This window comes from Strongylocentrotus purpuratus, unplaced genomic scaffold, assembly GCF_000002235.5.
Source record: "Strongylocentrotus purpuratus isolate Spur 01 unplaced genomic scaffold, Spur_5.0 spur5_scaffold_2, whole genome shotgun sequence".
NCBI lineage: Eukaryota > Metazoa > Echinodermata > Echinoidea > Camarodonta > Strongylocentrotidae > Strongylocentrotus > Strongylocentrotus purpuratus.
Window position 1 is genome coordinate 33,546,980 of NW_022145605.1, and position 15,817 is coordinate 33,562,796.

At 37.7% G+C, this 15,817-nt stretch overlaps 1 protein-coding gene across 1 annotated transcript in view; it reads left to right on the top strand.

The window, feature by feature from the left end:
* Positions 1-14,209, top strand: part of LOC105443553 (solute carrier family 43 member 3-like) — a 29,870-nt gene extending 15,661 nt beyond the window's left edge. The window contains exons 5-10 of the mRNA XM_030992249.1: positions 35-326; positions 7,477-7,659; positions 10,997-11,107; positions 11,776-11,965; positions 12,733-12,856; positions 13,346-14,209. Coding sequence (XP_030848109.1) covers positions 35-326; positions 7,477-7,659; positions 10,997-11,107; positions 11,776-11,965; positions 12,733-12,856; positions 13,346-13,468 — 1,023 coding nt within the window. The 3' untranslated portion in view covers positions 13,469-14,209. The remainder of the gene's footprint in view (positions 1-34; positions 327-7,476; positions 7,660-10,996; positions 11,108-11,775; positions 11,966-12,732; positions 12,857-13,345) is intronic.
* Positions 14,210-15,817: the final 1,608 nt, after the last annotated feature.

Here is a 15,817-nt window from a genome sequence, read left to right on the forward strand (position 1 = left end):
TTTCGTTATTATCCCTCTTTGGTTGTTATCTCAGGTCGCTCATGAGTCGGGCATACCAGCTCGATACTCATTTATCTTCCTGGCCGGATCAACCCTCTTGATGCTCATCAACACCATCATGATGCCCAAGAAACGTATCCCATGGCCCCTCCCGGAAGGATACCGGCTCTTGACTTCCCGGAAGGAGTCTCTGCCGTCAAACAATGCGGAGGTCAGCCAATCGCCAGAGTCGAAGCCCCTGAGAGACGACACCGATCCAGGAGATACTGACGTGATCGAGAAAAGATGCCCAGAGGATGAGATAAAGACTCACACACATTTTAATGGTACTGTAATAACCTTCAATTTCTCAATTTTCAATTTCAATTTATTTGCTCATAAAAATCCAGAAAACACATGCAAACATTCATAAATCAACATGATACAAAGGGTAAAATTCACAAGACAAAATAATAACAAAGTATACATTTGGATTAAGTATGAGAGGACGCTACAAAAAATAACAAATCACTTACAACAACATAAAGGGGGGGGGTATGCCTATACATTTAAACAAACAAACTTGGTGAATACCTGTCTAAAATAAAGTGCCTAGATTTTGACCTTGGGCCAAACCCTCGTTAGTGGGAGTGTCGTGGTCGAGTGGTTTAAGGCGCTTGACTGAAGATGCGAAAGTCGAGGGTTCGAATCCCGAGAATACAATCATGATTTTGGAACTAGGGGATTAACATGGACACAATGCACTTGTTAACATGACCACATTATCTCTTATTCATTCTACCTCCAATGTTTTCAGACTGTTTTCAAAACAATATCATGTTTGTCGATCATAGTTCTATGTAGCTTGATGTCTCATGGTAATTTAATCAATCTTAGCAACAATTTTTGAATTTTAGCGACAATCGTTCGCCATTGCTGCTCTTTAATACTATTATGACGTGCAGTAACAAATTGAAATTTCAGAACTCATGATAAATTCGTTTAACAGTTGATTCTACTTGGTTGATACTATTGTTCGGATTATTTAGCAGAACGAGATAGAAATTGACATTCTCATGTTTAACGACTTTGCGTTCGTAGTTGTTCATCGTCTCTACAATGCTATTTGAACAATATTTGGTGACAAAAGAAAAAAACAGTTGATTCTACTTGGTTGATAGAAATTGACATTCTCATGGCTAACGACTTTGCGTTCGTAGTTGTTCATCGTCTCTACAATGCTATTTGAACAATATTTGGTGACAAAAGATGGCATTTCCATGTAGCGTCTAAAGCCGTCAAATAACAAAAACATTGCAGATAAAAAGATCCTCAGTACTGGGTCTAATAATTTAAAGAAAACTGAATTTGAACCCGGCCATATTCTGTCTCTCTCTCTCTCTCGCTCTCGTTTGTCATTGCCTTCATTTTCCTCGCTTACTTTATTCTTACCACGGAATATGTAATGTTTATGCACGTGTATGCCTCAATCATTGAGAATATACTCACTAATATCGCTGAAATGATTCTTCTCCTACCACTTTTTCTTCGTTTACTTCTTCTTAGTAGTTGTAGTAGTAATAATAGCAGCAGTATCATAATAATCATTATTATTATCATTGTGTTATTGTTATTATTCTTATAGTTATTTGTATGCTTCTTCTTCTTATCATTATTATCGTATACACAATATGTCATGTGCCAAGAATTTATTGCTTCGATACATCCCAGATGTCTACCAAAACTGTCAATTCGTTGCTGAAATATTATCAAGCCAAAAGAAGGAACATTAGAATTTCTATTTTAAATTGAAATAAATTATATAGGAGAAATCAATAGAGAATACAATCATGATTTTGGAACTAGGGGATTAACATGGACATAATGCACTTGTTTACATGACCACATTATCTCTTATTCATTCTACCTCCAATGTTTTCAGACTGTTTTCAAAACAATATCATGTTTGTCGATCATAGTTCTATGTAGCTTGATGTCTCATGGTAATTTAATCAATCTTAGCAACAATTTTTGAATTTTAGCGACAATCGTTCGCCATTGCTGCTCTTTAATACTATTATGACGTGCAGTAACAAATTGAAATTTCAGAACTCATGATAAATTCGTTTAACAGTTGATTCTACTTGGTTGATACTATTGTTCGGATTATTTAGCAGAACGAGATAGAAATTGACATTCTCATGTTTAACGACTTTGCGTTCGTAGTTGTTCATCGTCTCTACAATGCTATTTGAACAATATTTGGTGACAAAAGAAAAAAACAGTTGATTCTACTTGGTTGATAGAAATTGACATTCTCATGGCTAACGACTTTGCGTTCGTAGTTGTTCATCGTCTCTACAATGCTATTTGAACAATATTTGGTGACAAAAGATGGCATTTCCATGTAGCGTCTAAAGCCGTCAAATAACAAAAACATTGCAGATAAAAAGATCCTCAGTACTGGGTCTAATAATTTAAAGAAAACTGAATTTGAACCCGGCCATATTCTGTCTCTCTCTCTCTCTCGCTCTCGTTTGTCATTGCCTTCATTTTCCTCGCTTACTTTATTCTTACCACGGAATATGTAATGTTTATGCACGTGTATGCCTCAATCATTGAGAATATACTCACTAATATCGCTGAAATGATTCTTCTCCTACCACTTTTTCTTCGTTTACTTCTTCTTAGTAGTTGTAGTAGTAATAATAGCAGCAGTATCATAATAATCATTATTATTATCATTGTGTTATTGTTATTATTCTTATAGTTATTTGTATGCTTCTTCTTCTTATCATTATTATCGTATACACAATATGTCATGTGCCAAGAATTTATTGCTTCGATACATCCCAGATGTCTACCAAAACTGTCAATTCGTTGCTGAAATATTATCAAGCCAAAAGAAGGAACATTAGAATTTCTATTTTAAATTGAAATAAATTATATAGGAGAAATCAATAGAGAATACAATCATGATTTTGGAACTAGGGGATTAACATGGACATAATGCACTTGTTTACATGACCACATTATCTCTTATTCATTCTACCTCCAATGTTTTCAGACTGTTTTCAAAACAATATCATGTTTGTCGATCATAGTTCTATGTAGCTTGATGTCTCATGGTAATTTAATCAATCTTAGCAACAATTTTTGAATTTTAGCGACAATCGTTCGCCATTGCTGCTCTTTAATACTATTATGACGTACAGTAACAAATTGAAATTTCAGAACTCATGATAAATTCGTTTAACAGTTGATTCTACTTGGTTGATTCTATTGTTCGGATTATTTAGCAGAACGAGATAGAAATTGACATTCTCATGGCTAACGACTTTGCGTTCGTAGTTGTTCATCGTCTCTACAATGCTATTTGAACAATATTTGGTGACAAAAGAAAAAACAGTTGATTCTACTTGGTTGATAGAAATTGACATTCTCATGGCTAACAACTTTGCGTTCGTAGTTGTTCATCGTCTCTACAATGCTATTTGAACAATATTTGGTGACAAAAGATGGCATTTCCATGTAGCGTCTAAAGCCGTCAAATAACAAAAACATTGCAGATAAAAAGATCCTCAGTACTGGGTCTAATAATTTAAAGAAAACTGAATTTGAACCCGGCCATATTCTGTCTCTCTCTCTCTCTCTCCATCTCGCTCTCGTTTGTCATTGCCTTCATTTCCCCTCGCTTACTTCATTCTTGCCTCAATCATTGAGAATATACTCACTAACGTCGATATATATATATATGGATAGATCATAACGGGAGAAGCATTTTATATAACGATATGAAATCGTGAAAATGCATTCTTCATTGTGTAAATCATAAGCATACGTATCACCTAATTCGTCAAAGTGACGAATTAAAGTCTAGTTAGGTGATACGTAACGAGGTCTACGTTTCACCTTTTGATTCCGTCAAGATTTTTATTATCAGGTGGGCTTTATAACGTACAGACCACCTTATAATTTCGTTAGAATTGCCTTTATTATTTATTTATTTATTATATATTTTTCTTACTTCTAACCACTTTTTTGTTGGCAAGATAACTTGGAAATGGCTCAATCAAATGCCTTAAAATTGGCACACATATAGGCATATGTACAAAGCACAAGGGAAACTTTTTTTTTTTAGGTCTCGAAATTTGAAAATTTGACATTTTGTTCTGTTGTTGTTGAGGTCACCTTTTTTAGGTCAGCCATTGGCATTTTTATTTATTTATTTTTTTTTAAATTAAAAAAACAAAAACAAAAAACAAAATCACAGAAAGGGGGGGGGGGGTTGCTCCAAAATACACACATAAAAAACCGAAGGGGGGAGGGTCAACCCCCTAACCCCCTCCCCCCCCCCCTTCCGTACGTGCCTACTCGTCTCAAAATAGTTTTTCCCCTCCCGCGCAAAGCGCGGAAGCTTTTACGTTTCATTAAATCATTAGAGAAAGAAGGCGATTCGTTGTACCGTTCTCGACTCTTAATCCTCATCTGAATTCAGTTTTCCCCTCCCCCCTCCCACGCGAAGCGCGGAAGCTTTTACGTTTCATTAAATCATTAAAGAAAGAAGACGATTCGTTGTACCGTTCTCGACTCTTAATCCTTGTCTAAATTCAGTTTCCCCCCGCTTCGACGTTTCATTAAATTTTTAGAGAGTGAAGACGATTCGTTGTTCCGCTCTCGAAAATAATTTAGTTTCCCCCACCCGCGCAAAGCGCGGAAGCTTTTACTTTTCATTAAATCATTAGAGAAAGAGGAAGATTCGTCGTACCGTTCTCGACTCTTAATCCTTGTCTAAATCAATTTTCCCCCCCCCTTCCGCGCGAAGCGCGGAAGCTTCGACGTTTCATTAAATTATTATAGAAAGAAGACGATTTGTTGTAGCGTTCCCGAAAATTATCCTCGTCTGAATTAAGTTCCCCCTGCCCTACCCCGCGCGTAGCGCGGAAGCTTTGACGTTTCATTAATTCATTAAGAGAAAGAAGACGATTCGTTGTACCGTTCTCGACTCTTAATCCTTGTCTGAATTTCAAATATGTTCTTTGTCTATTCCCTTTTCTTTCTACGTCCTCTTCCTTTAAACTCCTCTCTTTTTTGGCCGGCGTTTATTGGGGGACCACCCTACCGCCCCCCTGGCTACGCGCCTGCTGTCAGATGAACATATGTTGATACCTTGTCCGCCCCGGAAGCTCAGGGATTTAAGGTTTTAATTTACGGTCAGATTAGCATTCAGGGGTCCGCCTTAGCGCCCTAGACGGGGTCCAGGGGGTAGAGCCCCGGAAGTTCAGGAGTTTAGGCATTTAATTACTGTCAGATGAGCATTATTTTGATACCTAATTGTTACAATGGCAGGTCACTAATTGGCTTAGGGTTCAGGGGGCGGAGCCCCGGAATCTCAAGGGTTTTAGGCACTCAATTACGGTCAGATGAGTATCGAGGGGCCCGCCTTAGGGCTCTTGGTTGGGTCCAGGGGGCAGAGCCCCCAGAAGCTCAGGGGTTTTAGGCGTTTAAATACGGTCAGATGAGCATTTTTGATACCTTATTATTTGTGACACTAGCAGGACACTATTTGGCGTGGGGTCCAGGGGGCAGAGCCCCCAGAAATCATGGGTTTTAGGCATTAAATGACCGTCATATGAGCATCTAAGGGCCCACCTTAGGGCCCTAGGTGGAATCCAGGGGGCAGAGCCCTTAGGATTTTAGGCATTAATTTTAATCATGGTCAGATGAGCATATTTTGATACCCCATTATAATGTGACACTGGCAGTTAACTATTTTTTCTTTCTCGCTCTCTTTCTTTCTATTTTTCTTTAACATACTTTTTCAAAGAAAGTGTGGGGGAGGGGCTCGAGGATCCCGATCCCCGCCGTTCCGCCGGCCCTGATATGTAGGCATCTCAAGAAGCATTTTCTTGCCTGGCTGTAAATTTAGGAATTTGTCATTTTCCAACAAACGCATGAAGTGAGGAAAATTATCTCATTTCAGCATTATTTGTTAACCACCGTTATGGAATTATAAATAAACCACGTTTGAATTCTATTTCTCCAACACCCCCCTCCCCTATCAGTATGCCAGTGCCCCCCCTTCCGATCTACACCTTGTTGGCGGGAAAATTGCATGTGATATCCCTTACCTTTCTTCATTCTCTTTTTTTTCCTTTCCCTTTCTCTCCTCTTTCACTTTCCCTTCCCTTCCTTATCTCTCTTTTAGGTTTGCTGGGGGGGGGGGGGGGGGGGGAGGGGCACGGTCATTTTGGTCCCCAACCCGCTCCACACATTGTGTGCGGGATTAACCGCAACTGATCTCCGCTTCTTTTCTCCCTTTTCTTTTTTTCTTCCTCTTTTTGTTCCCTTTTAGCTCTCCTCTTTTCCTTTTCCTTCCTTCTCTCTTTTTTAGCGGGGACGGGGGGGGGGGGGGGGGAGGCTAGGGTCTTTTGCCCCCCCCCTCGATCCACAACTTTCTGGCGGGAAAATTGCAACTGATATCCCCCTTCTTTTCTTTTCTTCTTCCTATTTTGTCCTTCCCTTTATCTCGTCTTTATCTTTTTTCTTTCCCTTTCGTTCCTTCTCAATTATGTTGATAATCATTCAAATTACAAATATACACAAGCGACCCAAACAGTAATCAATTTACCGACTATAACCGCATACATGTATTCATTCACATCATTCGTCTTTTATTTGTTGTTGTTGGGGACAATTAAGCTCGCAATTAAACAACCATTAATCGTACATAGTCATCTTTATTTCACATTTCATACAGTCGTCACAAAAATTAAAAGGAGGCGTATTAAACCCAACAAAAATAAATCATAATTTATTCTGATCAATATGAACGAGTGTGTTGATTGCCCCCCAAAAACAAAGACGCTCCCACCAGACAAGTTCATGCTGTGATGTAGCCTGTAGCAATGTACATCGCAAAGCTTCCACAATGATTGGAAAGATAATACCCCGCCCGTTACGACGCAAAACGGCGCGAGAAGAATAGATCGCGACGCGAGAAGAATACATCAAGTTTTTACAAACAATGAAATGTTTATCAGAACGAGAACCGGAGGACGGAAAGAAGGCTTTGGCCGACAAATACTTTCTGTATATCAAGTTTAAGCTGTACCGCGCATCACAAGCGAGAACAATGACGGGAGAGATAATCTTCCATCGCCTGGTAGGGCGCGAAAGGGCGCAAGAAGAATAGAGCGGGTTTATACAGTTTTTTTTCATATGCAAGAATCAGGTGAGGGTGACTATTGCGCCCCTTTGCGCCCCTTTGCGCCTCAATGCGCCTCTTGAGACGCGACTGTTCTATTCATGGCGCCACGACGCGTCCGGGCACAGTCGCAACTTTGGAAGGCTCCCCTAAAAACACGGATTATAATTATTATTATTAAACTGATCTTCCTGCAACTTGAATGAGTGTCGCCTTCCGATCACTAATAGTCACACTCTCCTGGTAACGCCACACTAAACTCTCTTTTACCTGTCTTTCCCCCTTCACAGATATCCAGGAGCTGGGAGAAACTCTAAAACGACAGAGGTACCCCAGCTTTCGAGTTTGTGTATTCTCCCCTCTCTTCTGGTTGGTTGTCCTCTGGTTTGGCGCACTTCAACTCAACATTATATTCTTTTTCGGTGCTTTTAATTCTATCATCACAAGACTTGCAGGTGGTGATTTGTCCATTGGTAAGTTGCTGTCGTCTTGCTGTCGTCTTCGTCGTTATCGTCTTTGTCGTCACAGTAGCAGTACAAGCAGCAGCAACACTAGTAGTAGCCTATCCGATATGCGTCGGGCTTTATGGCAAGTGTACTTATCGCGTTATGGAGACAGACATCGGCGCGGGCATCAGCCCGAGCGCCTATCATCACTGGTGGATATTAAAAAGATGAATTTCCTTTTATTTACATTGTTTCGTTCGTAGAAAATCTACGAACCCCCTGTAAAGCTCTTTCATGAATATTTATGTAACATGGACAAAAATAGGCCAATGAGCGTTGAGGAACTTAGGGATGACATTTGATTAGTTGAATAAAAGGGATCGATCACCAAATAAGGCTAGTCTAATGAATCATGCATGAATACGCGCGTCACACAGTTGATGTGAATAATGATGAGTTGACCAGTGATGATAGGCGCTCGGGCTGATGCCCGCGCCGATGTCTGTCTCCATAACACCGTTAGTACACTTGCCATAAAGCCCGACGCATATCGGATAGGCTACACTAGAAGTAGTTGTTTTTGTTGTTGTAGATGTATTAGTTGTAATGTTTCATAGTAGTAGTAGTAGTAGTCAGGGGCGGCGATCCCGGGGGGACGCGGGGGGGGGGGGGGGGCACGTCCCCCCTCGATTTTTGTAGGGGGGATCGTCCCCCCCCCCCGGAAAATTTGAAAAAGTGCAAAAAAATAATGTACAGCAAATACTGACTAAAGACTGTAACACACTATTAGGCTTTGGAGGGCCCAAGAGTGCAGCGTTTAGACAAATAAAAATGCGAAAATCTTCTGGCTCGGGAGCTTTGCTCCCTCGCATAATATCCTTCAAAATGTACAAGTAAATATTGTAGAAAAGGGAAGTGTGAAAACAGTACATTGTTTGTTTTCATACTATAGTTTTGCTAAGGAATATAATTCTGTAATACAACAAAACTTCAAAACCTATGAGGGGGTAATCACTTTCGTCACCTTCACCCCTCTCATTAATTATGCTCACTCACTCGGGCTTGGGGCAGTCCCCCCCCCCCCCCTCCCGATAAAACTCAAACGTGGTTTATTTCTAATTCGATACCAGTGACTAATGTACAAATGTTGCTGCCCCTATACCCCACCAAGGGCCCTAAGGCGGGCCCCTGGTTGCTCAGCTGACCACAATTAAATGCCTAAAACACCTGGGCTTCCGGGGGCTCCGCCCCCTGGACCCCACCAGGGCCCTCGGCGCGACACTGGATGCTCATCTGACCATATTCAAAAGCCTAAAACCGTGAGCTTCCGGAGGCTCCGCCCTTAGACCCCACCAAGGGCCCTAAGGCGGCCCCTGGATGCTCATCTGATCGTAATTTAATGCCTAAAACCGCTGAGCTCCTGGGGGCTTCGCCCCTGGACCCCACTCCGATTAGTGACCTGCATGCAAGTGTCACAAATAAGGTATCAAAATATGCTCATCTGACCCTTATTAAATGCCTAAAAACGCTGAGCTTCATGGGGCTCCGCCCCTGGACCCCACGCCAATTTACGCCCCACTTGCTTTGCTCTATCTGATTGCAAACACTTTAGCCCCCCCCCCCCACTCCCACCTTGAAAAACGTTCCGCGGGGCCTGTATGTAACATGTAAGAGCGGTGATGATGCGGATTTTTTTCTCCCCCCCAAAAAATGTTTTTGCTCATTACGTCACTCTTCCCTCGTTCCTCGCATTTCGTCCCCCCGGTCATGAAAAGAAATCGCCGCCCCTGGTAGTAGTTGTAGTAGTAGTAGTAGTAGTAGTAGTAGTAGTAGTAGAAGAAGTAGGAGTAGTAGTAGTAGTAGTAGTAGTAGTAAGAACAGCAGTAGTAATCATATAAATGAAGTAGAAGTATGAGAACTAGTTGTTGTAGAAGTAATAGTGGAAGGTGTTGTAGTTGTACTTGTACTATTCGTGTTGTAGTAGAAATATTAATGGTAGTAGTTGTAACAATAGTATTAGTAGTAGTGAAGAAAACAGTAGAAGTAGTACTCTGTAAAAAAAGAATTTGTTCATTGGTAATTTTTACGTATTTTTTCCATGTAGAATTTACTTGAAAACATTAGTTTTGCCACTTACGCACTAAATTTAAGTCTTGCTAACTCAAACTTTCAATTTAGTAGAACATACGTGGAATATTTAAGTAAAATCAAATACATAAGAACTTTAAGTAATTTCAGCTTGTATTAATTTAGTAATTTTAACTCAAAATCAGAAATTATACGTATTACTCAAACAATTTATGTTGATTATTCTTATCTTTTTAAAGTAAGGACCGATGCAGTGCGTAATAGAAATATTTACATAATTTATGAATATTCATTAAGACCAAATTAAACTCTTTTTAAATAAAACAATTCTTTTTTGTGGTTGAATGAAAATTTAAGGACTTTAAAACATTTACTAATTCATTTTACATGGCTAAGCAAAGACAAGACAATTTTTAATTGTTACCCAGTTCAAAACAAATCAAAACTTGATTTTTCATGAAATTGTCAACCAATTTTCATTTTAAGATGCTACGATCAAGTATATATAAAATTTGGAGCCTTTCAATATGTGTCGAATTGAAGCGTATGTAATAGTTTGTGATGGTGTTATATATATATATATATATATATATATATATATATACGGTTAAATCTTAAAGTAGTGATAGTGATTAGTGATTAATCTTAAATAGAAGTAGTGAATGATTAGTGGATGTTACTTGTTAGATTAGATTGGTACCAAATCGTGCATTATGTAATCCTATCATAGCTTTTTTTAATTATCTAAAATGATTACAATACTTGAATTATTTACGTTAATGTAACTCGATTTAACTGAGTAAAAATTTATTCAGCAAAATAAGTAAATTCTACTTAAGATGCCGTAGGTAATATTTACTTAATAAAAATAAGGCAATTCTTTTCCTGAATTTTATTGAGTTATTTCGACTATTATTTTTTTACAGTGTAGTAGTAGATGTAGTAGTAGTAGTAGTAGTAGTAGTAGTGGTAGATGTAGTGGTAGTAGTAGTAGTAGTAGTAGTAGCAGTAGTAGTTGTTGTTGTAGTAGTAGTATTAGTAGTACTGGAAGTAGTAGTAGTAGTAGTAGTAGTAGTAGTAGTAGTAGTAGGATAGTAGTAGAACGTCATTAGGAGCAGCTAGACACCCTCTTAATCGAGGCACCCACCCTCACTAATTCATTAGTATATTTAAAAGTATATTTAGATTGTAATATATGCAAAGAAAATCCTTTGATTTTTATAATTATATAGTTAAAGCTATAATGAAATGAACTGCTTTTTTATCATTCTTACAGTAAGTGGCTATACGGATGTGCTTCTGTTACTGCAAACCGTTACTGTGTTTTTAAGCCAACCCTTTGGTTTACTAATGGATCGCAACAAACTCAAATTCTGTCGAAAACAAGGTATAATCGTTATATTTTGTTTTTCTTTCTTTGTTTACTTATTTTTTTATTTAATCATTATAATTGTTATCATTATCATTATAATCATCCTTATCATTAATGCTGTTGTTTATATTATTATAATCATTAGTAGTAGTAGTAGTAGTAGTAGTAGTAGTAGTAGCAATAGAAGTAGTAAAAAGAATATATTTAATTATTATTCATAGCTCGCTATAAAATGAACTATTCTCTACAGGATTTACATCGAAAACATCCATGACTAAAGGATGGACTTTAATGGTTGTATCATATTTTAGTAAATTTCAGAGAAATAGGCATATGTTTATGCTTAATAAACCTACAGGCCCGAATTCACAAAGGAGGTTTGTCGACAAACCTATGTTTATGTGGTTTCTATGACGCACATAAACCTAGGTTGGTCGACAAACCTCCTTTGTGAATTCGGGCCACAGGGTGTATAAACATCATAAGGTGAAAAAGGTAACCTACATGACAGACTCAACTAAGAGTTAGAATTAAGAAAGAGCAGGGTTTACATAATTATGTATTACTTTAAACCCATCATTTAAGACTGTCACAGCTGTTATCAGTATTAATACCATAATGGCATAACATAAAAAAACACATAACAGAAATCAAAATCACCACTATGAAACTTTTTGGTTCAGGTACTAAACGCAGACTGTTTGACGACCTTAAAGATGCATGTCTCCCTCTTGCGTTGACAACCATCGCAACCATTGGTTATTCGGCCTTTCTGGCGGTGCCTCATCTACATGTGCAATATGTGACCTTTACCCTTGTTTTGATCGTCATGTCCGTCTTATGGGGGTACCTTTCAGCTACCACTGCTATCATGTGAGTATCACACGTTTCAATTAAAAATAAATGCTTTGTGTTAGGCATTTCAAGTTGACTGAAACCCTTTCGATATAGAAAAAGGCATTAGAATGTTACAGGAAGCAATTTTCTGTCAAGTATTCTTCGATATCGACCTTATTCTTAAAGACCGTCACCCAGCGAGGTCACTGACAGGTGGCTATCTCATTAACTCAGCTCTCAACTAACATAAGAAAAAGAGGATCATGGGGGACCAACAGGCACCGATCGGGAAGTTTTCTATATAGAGGGAGCAAGTAGCTACAAGTAGGACAGTAGGGGCTTTAAACTTAAGTGGTTACACAAGAAAGGCTCAGATTATCTACGTTTATAGTAATGGCAATTATAACTTGTATCCTTGTTATTTTTCTATCATACGTATTGCTAGTCATAACCATTTGTGTTCGTGTGCCCCACTATACCCCCACCCCAATCCCCCCTCCCCAAATCCCCCTAATTGGAAGCATTATGAAAACCCTGTGAGATTTAAACCAAAATTGCCCATTGAAACGAGCACGATTGTAACGTACATGTGTAAGTGAGTGTTAGAGACGTTCTTGATTCGTTGTCCCAATCCATACTACAGAATCCTAGCTCTTTCCTGACATTGTTTTGAAGTGAAGTAAAATAAAAAACATTAACCCGTTGCCTGCTGGAACCGAGTGTTTCCTGTAATAAGCCTCTGGGAATTATAGAATTTAGTAGTAAACGGGTTTAAAATCTTTACATTTTGCTCTCCGTGTCAGATTCCCGATGAAGATCTTTTCAACTCTTGCTGGGGCTTTTCGGTCGATCGGAGGAATCATCATTTTCCTGCAGTATCCTCTTTTCCGGTTAATACAGAACAGCCTACACAACGATCCTTTCTATGTAAGTATATGATCACAAGAGGGCCATTTCTAATTGAATTGTTACATAAGGAGTATCAAGAGTTTCGCATGGTCTCTGCCTTTATCTTTTCTATCTGTCCGCAAACATTTGTGCATTACTTTGAAATTCGCCTAAACATTGGTAAATAGATAGAAATTATAAATATTTCTTTCCCTTCTTCTTTTTTGTTTTTGACACGTTGGAAAAAAAGTTTTGGAACATCTGTCATCACATTTCAAAATCTGTTACCAATATTCGCACTTGTCAGTAAAAATTGATTCAACCCCCGACATTTAAAATCATCTTGCGACGCCCGTGTTCAAGTTGTTATCTTACTTCCGTGCTATGATCATATCGTTATATTACGAATTGGCTGTTTATGTGAGCACAACAAATATCCGTGTCAGATATACATATTATATAAATAAATTAAACGAAACTTCGCACATCCTATCTCTACATTTCCATCCTTCCTTGTTTTTAATGCAGGTGATAATGGGTCTGATAGTTGCTGATATCACAACGTTCTCGCTTCCGATCTACATTTGGTACTTCGTCAAGAAAGAGGCTGACATCGGCCGCATATCCGCCGTTAAACCTGTTAATGTTTAGGTCTTGAAGAAGGTAATCTCTTTTGCACAATCCATTATTGTATGGCCTCCAGATGATGATGGCTTTGATAATTGCCTTCATAACAACAATTGCTCTTCCGATCTCCATTTTTGATACTTAATCTGGAAGCAGATGAATCCGCCGATGAATCCGCCGATGAATCCGCCGATGAATCCGCCGATGAATCCGCCGATGAATCCGCCGATGAATCCGTTAATGTGTTTGGGCTGAATCCTTTAATGTGTTTGGTCTGGAGGACGTGCATGTATCGAATTTGCAGTCCTTAATGTAATTGTAAGTTGGTTTTAAATAGAGAGAGAGAGAGAGAGAGAGAGAGAAAGTGGGATGCTTGATGTTCCGAGCAGGTTGACTGTTTGTCATTCCAAAAGCAGTCCTCTGTTACTCTAATATTTGTCCACATAGTATAATTAAAAAAAAAAAATATTTAGAAAGCTCACAACTAGGTGTTTTTTCGTTTTCAGTAGGCATCCGGGTGTCTTTAAGACGGCAATTATAATGAAAGTGTTTGAAATCAGGGAAACATTTGTCTTCCTGCATACCGGAATAACTTACTGGACACGGGAACGCATCTATTGAGCTATCCAGAGCCATCGATATACAGAGTTTGGCCAACCCGGTGGTATTTCAGCTTAATATTGCGGCGACTGCTTTGTTTGGCAAGCACAATATGATATGCGCCATGTTGTGAGCAACTGAAACCAAGATGGGCAAACTCTGTGTAGGGCTTTTTCTGTATAACAAAACACGAGAACATAAAAATAATGATATATAGATATGGAAAATGGTAACAGAGTGTAAAATTTAATAGCGTATATATATATATGGGTATATATATATATATATATATATGTATATATATATATTTATTTTTTAAATATATATCTTATTACATTAAACTGAGATTAAAGAGAAGGTTGAGTTCTGGGAAGAGGTGAAAAATAATTTGTGAGCATTACTCATTCTTATTATGCAAGTGTGGAAGAACATCAGTTAAGACATGTTCCCTCAAAAGCTTGGCTCTTCAAATGCCTTCATATTATTCTAAATATGCATGTAACATCGTAAAAATCGGGGGGGGGGGGGGGTCGGCTTTTTACGCCACGTGTTCGTGTAGTCCCATATACATCTTTCTGTGCAAGTGTTTGTAACTTAACCAAGACTTAGCCACATTTCTTATCATTTTGATGATTCCAGAACCTTGCAATACACACAATTCTTATATGCTAGATGATCAACCTTTTAAGATCGATTCCACACCGTTTCTTTCACAATGCAATCGCATGACCAGAACTCAACTTCATCTTTAATGTTCATAATGAATGTTGCACAAGTACGGGAAGGAATGGTTTAATTCATATATATATATATAATTATGATAGTAGTAATTATTACTTTTGTATATATTATTATTACTAAAATTGTGATTGTTTTGAAATTTGATATCTTATTTTTTACAACATTTGCAAGACTATATATATATATATATATATATATATATATATATATACAGTTGGGAAAATTAAATGGCTGGGAGAATTTACTGTTAGAGGGTGTCGCAGGATTTTTTTCTCAGGATTTTGTGCATCTTAGTGGGTAACATTTCATACACAAATTATGCAGATTTTTCACCATCCTTCAACAATGTTACCGAGTCACTGAACGATCCATAATGAAAATTTGAGAATAAATGTCTTTCTTTTTTAAATATTTGAATTTTGCACAAGTACGGGAAGGAATGGTTTAATTCATATATATATATATATATATATATATATATATATATATATATATATATATATATAATTATAATCATGATAGTAGTAATTATTACTATTGTATATATTATTATTACTAAAATTGTGATTGTTTTGAAAATTGATATCTTATTTTTTTACAACATTTGCAAGACTATATTTCGATACACATATTTTTCGTGTACTTTTAAAATTTACAAAGCACGATTGAAAAGAGTTTTTATGCCCATGTGTATATTACTATATTTATAAATATTTGTTTTTTATCAATTCCTGAATGTGATATGATATTATTTCCATAAAATGGAAGCTTTTATTACCAATCCTGTGAAAGAATATGTTTTGACTAATACGTGATCATACAAATTTTGCCGAGAAACCGCCTACTAATATTATTGATATATTTGCTAAATTATTATATCTATTTGGACCTGATAGATATAACGCACGTGTCGCGTAGTCCCATATACATCTTTCTGTGTACAGTGCCTGTAACTTTACCAAGACTGGGCCAAATTTCTTATCATTTTGATGATTCCAGAACCTTGCAGTACACACCAATACTTATATGCTA